The sequence below is a fragment of the Orycteropus afer genome, unplaced genomic scaffold (assembly GCF_000298275.1).
Source record: "Orycteropus afer afer isolate SDZICR_OR568_19922 unplaced genomic scaffold, OryAfe1.0 scaffold00152, whole genome shotgun sequence".
Taxonomy (NCBI): Eukaryota; Metazoa; Chordata; class Mammalia; order Tubulidentata; family Orycteropodidae; genus Orycteropus; species Orycteropus afer.
In genome coordinates, this window is record NW_006921739.1 from 2,882,094 (window position 1) to 2,893,511 (window position 11,418).

At 36.4% G+C, this 11,418-nt stretch overlaps 1 protein-coding gene across 1 annotated transcript in view; it reads right to left on the reverse strand.

Moving 5' to 3' along the window:
* Positions 1-11,418, reverse strand: part of COL24A1 (collagen type XXIV alpha 1 chain) — a 586,013-nt gene that overhangs the window by 179,550 nt on the left and 395,045 nt on the right. Inside the window, exon 36 of the mRNA XM_007946195.1 lies at positions 11,283-11,390. Within this exon, the coding sequence (XP_007944386.1) occupies positions 11,283-11,390 (108 nt within the window). The remainder of the gene's footprint in view (positions 1-11,282; positions 11,391-11,418) is intronic.

The window sequence follows — 11,418 nt, forward strand, 5'->3', positions numbered from 1 at the left end:
TATATATATATATATTTTTTTTTTTGAGTGTAGTCCCATTCACCTTCCTACCTGTTTAGCTTGTGTGTCTTTCTATGTATCCATTCATAGATTATTGTTATTACCATTATTGCTGGATTGTGCTTGTAATAATATTTACTTTTGTTGCCTTTAACTCTTGTGCCCTTCCCACTGTCCTCCTTTGCCTTATTTTATGCTGACCTCCCCTTTATTGCATATTGCATTTCCCTTCACCCAAATTAATATGTGGAGTAAAATTATTTTGATTGGGCTTCCTAGTAGACAGGGCAAAATGGGGAACACTCAACTATTTTTTTTTTTTTTAATTTTCATTGTGATTTGGGTGAAAGTTTACAGAGAAATTACAGGCTTCAATTTTGTCTTTAGTTCTTTCAGCTTGAGAAATGTTGGGCATATTCTTCCTTTTTGGTTTTGTAGTTCCAAATCTGTGCACATTTCATTACAATACTTCACTATGTTTTCTTGAGCCACTCTTTGAAATCTCTTCTGCTCTTTTGTTTCAACATTTTTTTTTTTTCCTTTTTCTTTAGCTATTCTCTGGTCAAGAGCAAATTTCAGAGTCTCTTCTGACATGCATTTTGGTCTTTTCTTCCTTTCCTTTTTAATAACTTTTTGCTTTCTTTATCCAGGAGTCCTTAATGCCATCCCATAACTAATGTGGACTTCAGTTACTGGTGTTCAGTGCATTAAATCTATTCAGATGGTGTCTAAATTCAGGTGGGATATACTCAAGGTCATATTTTGGTTCTTGTGGACTTGTTTGAATTTTCTTCAGGTTCCACTTGAACTTGCATATGAACAATTGATGGTCTGTTCCAGAGTCATTGAGCTTCTCCATTGCCTCTTTCCATAGATGTAGTCAATGTTATTTCTGTGTATTACATCTGGTGAGGGCCACATGTATAGCACTGTTAATGTTGTTGAAAAAAGGTATTTTCAGTGAATAAGTCATAGTCTTGCAAAATTCTATCATGTGATCTCCGTGTCATTTCTATCACCAAGGCCATATTTTCCAACTATCAATGCTTCTTTTTTGCTTTTAACTTTCACATTCCAATCACCAGTAATTATAAGTACATATTTATTGCATATTTGGTCAATTTCAGATTGCGGAAGTTGGCAAAAATCTTCAATTTCTTCATCTTTTGCTTTGGTGGTTGGTGTGTAAATTTGAATAATAGTCATAAAAACTGATCTTCCTTGTAGGAGTATAGATAATATCCTATCACTGACAGCACTGTACTTCAGGATAGATCTTGAAACATTTTTTTGACAATGAATGTGACACCATTCCTCTTCAAGTTGTCATTGCCAGTGTAGTAGACTATATGATTGAATGATTAAAATGGCCGAATCCAGTTAATTTCAGCTCACTAATACCTAGGATATATCCATCTTTATGCATTCCATTTCATTTTTGACAATTTTCAATTTTCCTAGATTCCTACTTCATACATTCTATGTTCCAATTATTAGCTAATGTTTGCAGTTGTTTCTTCCTATTTGAGTCATGCCTTGTCAGCAAATGAAGGCCCTGAAAGCTTTACTCCAGCCACATCATAAAGGTCAACTCTAGTTTGAGGAGGCAGCTCTTCCTCAGTCATATTTAGAGTGCCTGCAACCTGAGGGGCTCATCTTCTGGTATGATATTGGATAAAGTTTCAGGGCTATTCATAATGTTTTCCAGTAATGTATCAGACAGTGTTTCACTACTATTCATAAGGTTTTCAGTAGCTGATTTTCTTCAGAAGTAGATGGTGCCATCCTTCTTCCCAGTCTGTCTTAATCTGGAAGCTCTGCTGAAAACTGTCCACCATGGGTGTGACCCTGCTGGTATTTGAAACACTGGTGGCATATCCTCCATTCTCACAGCAACATGCAAGGCACCACAGTGACAAACTGACAGACAAGAAATGCTGAGCATGTTCTTCCCTTTTGTTTTGTGAACTTCTATTCTTTGTGTTACTTTGCCTTCTCAAGTCACCCTTCGAAATCTTCTGTTCATCTCTTTTACTTCAACATTTCTTCCTTTGCTTTAGTTTCTCTATGTTCAAGAGCAAGTTTAAGAGTTTCTTCTGACATCCATTTTGGTAATTTCTTTCACATCTTTTAATGACCCTTTACTTTCTTCATGTATGAACTTCTTGATATCATTCAACAACTCAGACCCTTTACTTTCTTCATGTATGAACTTCTTGATATCATTCAACAACTCATTTGGTCTTTGGTCATTAGTGTTCAATGCATCAAATCTACTTTTGAGATGTTCTCTAAATTCAAGGTCATATTTTGGCCCTTGTGCATTTGTTTCAATTTTCTTCAGCTTCAACTTGAAATTGCATATGAGCAATTGATGATCTGCTCTGCAGCTGCCCCTTGCTTTATTCTGACTGATAATATTGAGCATCTCCCTTGTTTGTTTCCACAGATGTAGTTGACTTGATTCCTGTGTAGCCCATGTACATAGTTTATGTTGTTGAAAAAAGGTATCTCCAATGAACAGATTGTTAGTCTTGCAAAATTCTATTAGGTGATCTCTGGAGTTGTTTCTATCATTTTCCAGTTACTGATACTTCTGGTTTGTTTCCAACTTTTGCATCCAATCACTGGTAATTATCAATGCATCTTGACTGTATGTTTGATGAATTTCAGATTGCAGAAGTTGGTGAAACTCTTCAATCTCTTCATCTTTGGCTTTCAGGTTAGGTGCCTAAATTTGAATAACAGTCGTTGTAACTGGTCTTCCTTTTAGTAGAGTGGATATTATCCTGTCACTGACTGTGTTGTACTTCAGAATAGATCTTGAAATGTTCTTTTTGATGATGACTGCCATGCTATTCCTCTTTAATCTGTCATTCTCCAAATAGTAAACCATATGATTGTCCAATTCAAAATGGCCAATACTAGTCCATTTTAGCTCATTTGCACAGGAAATAGATTTTCAAGCATTGCATTTCATTTTTGACCACTTCCAGTTTCCCTAGATTCATACTTTATACATTCCACATTCTGTTAATGGATGTTTGTAGCTGTTTCTTCTTATTTTGAGTCATGTCATATTAGCAAGAAATTTCTGAAAGCTTTACTCAATCCTCATCATTAAAGTTGACACTACTTTGAGCAGGCCTCTCTTCCCCAGTTGTTTGAGTGCCTTACAACCTGAGCGGCTCATCTTTCAGCACTAAATCAGATAGTTCTGCTGCTATTCATAAGGTTTCCAATGGAACGTATCTTTTGAAAGGTAGTCACCAAGTCCTTCTTCCAGTCTTAGTTTGGAAGCTCCTCTGTAACCTATCCACCGTGGGTGACCTTGAGGGTATTTGAAATACTGGTAGCACAGCTTCAACATCACAGGAAAGCATAAGACACCACAGTACAACAAATGGACAGAAGACTGGTGGGTAAGTCTTATAAATGGGTATAATTGAGATATTTGGATTACTTTGCAGTACTTTGCAATGACCTCTTGACTAATTCTACTGTCTTCAAACATCCACTCTCTCCTCAGTTTCAAGTTTAATAACATCATCACACATTTATTTAGAAATAGTAGCAATCAAACAAGATCAATCTCCTCTTCCAAACATCCAATCTACCAATGCACCTGCTTATGTATTCACATATTCTGTCTCCTTTTTTCACAGAGGAAGAAGTGCCCTTCTATCTTGAGGCCAGCTCCTCAATTGTGCTCTGAAGCCCATAACCTCTTACTTGTTCAAAGGCCTCCCTTCTGAAAGAATTCTCTCTTACTTGCACTATCAATTTTTCTCTTGACTAGATCATCCCCAACATCATTCATGTACTGTATCTTTATGCAAATAACCCAGCAGTGGAAAGATCTACATATTGAACACCTATCCTACATTGATGCATGCACCTACTCTAGGGAGATACACCCCTTGGATCAAGCAGCCACGAGACACCAGACAGGTAGTACTCACATAGAGGGAAGTCTGGACAGACAGGAATGGATGGATGGGAGGGACACGAAGAGGGGGTGGTTACAGAGAGGATCGGAGAGGAGAGATTTTTATGGTTGGGGATGGTAATCAGGGTCATGAAACCAGATGTCCATGAAATGTTGAATGTAAAACAAGTTTGCTATGTAAATTTGCACCCAAAGCACACTAAAAAATATAAAATAAACAAATAAATATGTTTCTGACTTCAATTTTTATTTCTGATCATGCAGAAACTTCACCTAAAGTAAGGTATTGATTTTATATTTCTTGAAATTTAAGGCAAAAGTATTTCCTGGTAGATCAAACATGATATAAAAATTCAACTTTTTAAATTTCCTGATAAAATATTATTGTCATTTTCATGCATGAAGCAGTTGAAAAGTATGTCACATTGAAACCAAAAGATATGAATGCATTAAGAACAAATTAGTAAATAAGAAATGATCCTAGGCCTAAAACGAAAAGAACAAAATGTTTATATTTTATTGCTTTCATAAATCTTAAACTGAAACATAATTTTAGGTAATCAATTTTGAATTCAACAAATAAAAGTCTCCAGAAAAAATGCCACGAGAAATGCTGTATAAGCATGGGCACATAATGCCAAAACTATTCTTAATTTCATCATTTCCATGCATTATATGTGTGCATTATTTACATAGGTGTGTTATTTGTGGAAAAAATACAGTGTGTCTTAATATTGCTCATGTTTAAAAATAACCTTTTCTAGATCTCAACCCATTTCTTTTTCATTAAGTTTGTTTACCTTTGTGGCCCTATTTCCCCTGTTAAGAGAATGTTTTTTGAAAGAATGTTTTTCTATTCATTGCTTCTATTTATTACTTATCATTTTCTCTTCATTTGCCCTTTTGTTCTCACCACACCTCTGAAACTGCTCTTTTTCAGGCCAAAAACTGACCTCCATGTAGCCAAATCTAATGGTCAATTATCTGACTCACTTTAGTTGAAAAAAATTTTTTTTCCTTCTTGAAACTCTTTTAACCTTAGCTTTTATGGCAACATGTTTTCCTGGTTTTCCACTTACTCACAAGCTCACATTATATTCTAGCTCCTCCTCTGCTGCCCTTCCTTTTAATTGCAATGAGAAGCCATTTGGAGGGTTTTAAACAGGGCAAAATATGTCAATAGCATTGTTAGATGTCACTTGGGTAAGAAGTGTGCAGACTAACAAGGACTCTTACTATGTGCTGATCAGTATGATCAATACCCTGCATGAACATCCAAGAACCTCTCATTCTATCACGAGGACACACAGACTCAGTTTTGGAAAGGCATTAAAGAGGAAAGTGGATGACTAATAAATTTGGGAGACCAAGCATCTTGAAATTCTGAAATTTACCTGAAGGGAACACTAAATTATAGGATTAATTTTTCAACTGAATTGGGTTTAAAATTCTCTCCCAGTTCTTATCATCATCACCCTGCCCCCCACTGGCTAAATAGCAAGTGAGAGCTTGTAAGGGAAACAAGAGTAGCTACTGATAAAAATTTTGAAAAAATACCTTTGCACACATGTAAGTATAAATTATAGTCCTAATGGTATGATCGTCTGCTTAGTTGCTCAGGCTAAAAGCTATGGTTTATTATTTATTATTTTTCCTACTTTCTCAACTTCCAAATCATCAGAAAAACCAATCAGCTATACCTTTAAAATATGTTTTGACTCTGATTACTAATTCACTGTTTCCATTGCTTTCTTGTATTTTAAATCCTTAACATTTTTCATTTAGACTGTCACAAACTTTTAGGTTGTTTTGTCCACTTTTACCACCACAATCTACTCCTCCACAGTAACCCAAATGACATCTAACAATTTAACAATATACCTCTCCCTGTCTGTTGTTGTTAGTTGGCATCAAGTTGACTCCAACTCATAGAGATTTTGTGTACAACAGAATGAAACACTGCCTGGTCTTGTGCCATCATCACAATCCTTGCTTGAGTCCATCATTGCAGCCACTGTGTCAGTCCATCTCATTGAGGGTCTTCCCCTTTTTCACTGACCCTCCACTTTACCAAGCATGATATCCTTCTCCAGGAATGGTCCCTTCTGACAACATGGCCAATGTAGATTAGACAAAGTCTGGCCATTCTTCTTTCCAAGGAGCATTCTGGCTGCACTTCTTCCAGGACAGATTTATTCATTCTTCTGGCAATCCATGGTACTTGCAGTATTCTTCGTCAACACCACAACTCAAAAGCATCAACTCTTCTTTGGTCTTCCATATTCATTGTCCAGCTTTCACATGCCTATGAGGCGATTGAAAATAACATGGTTTGAGTTAGGCACATCTTAGTCTTCAAGGACACATCTTTGCTTTTCAGCACTTCAAAGAGGTCTTTTGCAGCAGATTTGCCCAGTGCTATATGACATTTGATTTCCTGACTATTGTTTTCATTGGTGTTGATTGTGGATCCAAGTAACATGAAATCTTTGACAACTTCAATCTTTTCTCTATTTATTATGATGCTGCTTATTGGTCCATTTGTGAGGATTTTTGTTTTATTTATGTTGATGTGTAATCCATAATCCAGAGTGTAGTCTCTAATCTTCAACCTAAGTGCTTCAAGTCATCTTCATTTTCATCAAGCAAAGTTGTGTCTTCTGCATATCTCAGCTTGTTAATGAGTCTTCCTTTAATCCTGATACTGTGCTCTTCTTCATATAGTCCAGCTTCTTGGATTATTTGCTCAACATAAAAATTGAATAAGTGTGGTGAAAGGATACAACCCTGACACACATCCTTTCTTATCTTAAACCATGCAGTATCTCCTTATTCTGTTTGAATGATAGCCTCCTAGCCTATGTACAAGTTCCTCATGAACACGATTAAGTGTTCTGGAATTACTATTCTTTGCAATGTTATCCATGATTTGTTATGATTCACACAGCTGCATAGTCAGTAAAACATAAGTAAACATGTTTCTGGGATTGAGTTCAGTTCCTGGCTTGAAGGGCGTCTAAGGGCTATAGACTCAGGGGCTCCATCAGTCTTCATTAGATCAGCAAGTGTGATCCTTTTTTAATGATTTTGTGTTTTGTTCCACATTTCCCCTGACTCTATCTGCTACCTTCTATTGTGATCCTTTTCAGAGTGGTCTGCAATGGTAACCAAGAACGATATAGATTTTCTGGTCTCAGGGTCATGGAGGCTGGAATTCATATGGTCCACTAGTCCTTTAGACTAATTATTTCCCCACATCTTTGATTTTCTTCACCCTTCTTTGTTCCAGATGGGGAGAGACCAATAGTTGCACCTTAGATGGTCGCTCACATGCTTTTAAGACCCTAGTTCCTACTCACCAAAGTAAGGTGTAGAACACGGTCTTTGTGGACTATGTTATATCAATTGATATTGATGTCCCCTGAAACTATGGTCTTGGGTCCCCATGCCTAGCAACTCATTCCCTCAAGGTATTCAGTTATGACTAAGAAGTTTTCATAACTTTGCCCCCTGTATGATCTACTACATTTATGGATGTATTTGCAGCACATACAAATACATAGGTAGAGATATCCTTTGTCAAATCTATACATATTCATGAGTGTAGTTCCAGTCACCTTCCCATTCCTGTGCAGATTGTCTATCTATGCATACACTTTTTTTTTTTCTTTAACAATGTAGAATCGTTTCTTCCAAAGAAAAACCATACAAACCTAGTATATTAAACAAACAAATATACCAGGATCTTTTCTGACTAAAGTAGAAGGAACAGAGTCCTGCCAGCTCAGTGTCTCTTCAGACACAACGATTTTGAGAGGTTCTACACAGCTCCAAGCCATTTATTATGCATCATGCATAAACTGAAATCACTAACAATGAGTTGCTCAACAATGCATATAGCTCTTTAGTGGTAGAGTAGGGGTTTCATTTGGGTTGCATAGTCATCAGTCTGGAGCTTTTTATTTATTTATTTATTTCTGTGTTGTTTTATGACACAGAAGTTCAGAAAAGATGAGTTTACTACCTGGGTCACAAAAATCACTCAGATGACAGAGATTTAGCTAATCTTTTACTCTTTAATGTTTGCCACTGCCTCCAAATTCCCAAAGCATTTTTTTTTTCCCCAGGGTTCCAAGGAAATAGTCTCTCAGAAACAAGAGAAACCATATGTACCTTATTCTTTTCTTCCTATTGAAATTTATCTCATCTTTATGATTTCACTTTTAAAATCCTACTAGAAAAGCTTTTTAGAGAAGGATACATTATTTTATTTTACCTTATCTTAAAATATTCACCTCTATCTCCTTTCATACTAACCTAAGCAGATGGGAAAAAACATATTTCAATAAATCTAATCCAATTTTGTCCTAATGGAATAAAACAGGACAATTCCTTTTTTATACACTCAACTTCAGAGTTCATAGCTCCATATCTGTTTAGATGTTAAGATACCACCAAACTTGTTGCTGTCAAGTTGATTCTGACTCATAGTGATCCTACAGGACAGAATAGAACTGCCTTATAGGGTATTCAAGGCTAAAATTGTTATGGAAGCAGACTGCCACATCTTTTTCCTGCACAGCCAGTGATGAGTTTGAACCATTGACTTTTCAGTTAGTAGCTGACTGCTTCACCATGCACCATGGTAGAGATTTTAGAAATAGATGACAGATGTTAAGTCAGGCAGATGTTTCTTCTCAGATGCTTGAATATTCTTCTCTGACAGAGTTATGCATTTCGACAACTGAATATTTTAGTACAGAAGTCAAGAAAAAAATACATTATTTTTTTCTCTTTCTCAAAGAAAGTCTGTATCTTGGATTTGGAAATTTGATGCTTCCCTTGGCTTATTTTTTAATTGAGATTCCACTCCCCAATCTTCTAGAAGTTAAAAGAGCATCTCCTGTCTTGAGAAAACAGTTTTTAATTTCTCCTCATCTTTCATTATATTTTTCAAGAATCCAAGGTAAGATCTTTGTGACATTGCCTAAAGAAGAATTTAAAAAGTGCAAAAATAAATACACCATCAAGCTGTCTGATTAAGCAATAGCTCCTTAGATCATAAAATTCTTTAAAAAAATATGCCATGGTATTTTTATTGAGTTTATGAGCTGAAAGGCATTTACAATTCCAAGAACAACAACAAAAATAATAAAAAGAAACACACATGTGTTGTTACTAAAAAAGGCACCAAAGATATGTACTAGGCAGGATTGTTCCTGGGAAAAATTATGGAGCAGATGAAATCTGTGTTTATCATTTTTCCACACCTTATTCTGAGCCCCTCTTCCCTCTCTGCTCCGCCCACCACCAGTGGTGGTGCTACATCATTTCTCTCTGGGATTCCTGACTGTGTTAGCCTATGGCTCGCATTAGGTCTTTCTTAGCCTGAATTTCCCCTTCCCACCAACACTTACACTTCTTCTAGAGGCCTGGGCTAAAAAATGCATACTAAAGTATTAATAATAGTTGATATCTTTCTCATATAACATCATATTTGTTAATAATTCGCAGGAAGGTAACCATATTTTCTCATCACTTATAACTTGGCTTCTCTGTAAACTCAGTCTTGATGATAGGGAAAAAGAGATGAGTATTCTGAAATGAATAGAAACTACCAAATACCCTAGAAAAGCAAGCATAGGACAAATGCTGAGTACCTCACAAATAAGTATAACTTAGAAACAAAGAAGTCAGAAAATAAAGGGGCCAGTGCCAGTGCTGTCATCTGTGATAGTATCTTTTATAAGCCTCATAGGTCTCTCTGTGTCTGAGCTTTTTCAGTTGTAAAATGAGGAATAATAATATCTGCCAGTTATTGGGAGGATTCTGTGAAAGAATATAAGTGACATTATATTCGTCAGTGTCTGGAATGATGACACTTAATAGAGTTTTGGGGGAATTCCCTAAGGCTTTCTATTTGTTCTAGTAAAAACCCTTGCACAATTTTGGAATTGGGAGGGCAGGACAGAGGAGACAGAGGAAAAACAAGTACTTTATCACTACTATAAAACTGGAGGAAAAAAAGACTTAATTTGCCAAGGCTTAAGATCATGTGAGACTTCTGGTTCATTCTCTTTCTTCAAGTAGCACTTCATAATGTGTCAGTACATTTATCTATTATGTTGAGGATGAGGTGATATAGCATTATTTTCATCATTGTCAAAGAAGTTAGTGATTAGTAAATGATGTGGATGGTGAGATGGCCAGTTTGTACATAATTTATGACATATGTTGTATTCTTCGAGGTAGAGCCTTTTGCTTAATCCTTGCAAACTCGACTGAGCTGACTGGGGCAGAGGCCATTATTGAGAAGATATTTGGTAATCTGGAGGTTAGAAGCCAAAGTAAGAGAAATACAGAAAAAGTGTGAAGATCACAAAACTTGTAAATCACTGCTTTCTCTCCCGGCCTGCCTGCATGAATAGTTTACTCACTAGCAGTTACCCAGTCTTTACAGAGCCCCATATGGAAATAATGAAGCACAGAAGTCTGGACATTGTGGTATATGGGAAAGAGGAAGGATAGAGCCTCCGCTTTCAAAGAGCTATGATCTCTCTGAAGAGACACACATGCCTAAGTGTTAACTCATAACATTAAAAAGCTGAATAAGACCAACAGTGTCCAGAAGAAAAAGAAATTATCTTTGGTAGAGGCATAGAGGATGACTCTCAAAATAGGAGAATACCTCCAAAGGCAAGAAAATTTAGAGAAGTACAAAGATAATAATATTGGGGAGCACCCATCTTTAAAGATAATGCAACAAACAGGATGGAACAGTAAAGTAAAAGAGTAAAATGACCAGAGATTCTCTATTTGAAAGAATACAACAAATATGAAATAATAATGAAATAATTGAAGCATTTAAGCATTTCTCATTGTTTATTCACCTCTTACATTTGGCCTGAGGTGAGAAAATGTGTTAAATGTAACTATTTTGAAACAACTGCAATTTAGGATCAGATACTGTTAACTTGTAATAGATTTGTAATTTCATCCTGGAGCTTTGCATTATTCTACAGGAGTAAAGTCAGCTCTGTGAATAAAGATAAAGAATATTCAATCAAAGTAAGTTTCAGACAATACAAATCATTCCCATACAGATACTTTATGACAGAAATTTCATGGCTTATGTGGTACATGGAAAATGCCTTTCCTCTTCAGCCCTTGGGAGGGCTGATAATCAGTGTCTTGGTTTGTCCCTCTCTCAAGCCATGTTTACACACCTCAAATTATGCACTGGGACTGTAAGGGGATCTGTGTGTGTGTGTGTGTGTGTGTATGTGTATAGGAACTGATTCACTGAGTACTTGAGAATGAAGGCAGTACTCACCGGAGGGCCCATTTGTCCTGGTCTACCCGTGGGCCCGGTAGTTCCTGGTAAGCCCAACTCTCCTTTTTCTCCATCTTCTCCAGGGAGTCCTCTTCCTCCACAGATCCCCTACAATGCAATAACATTTTTTTTTTTT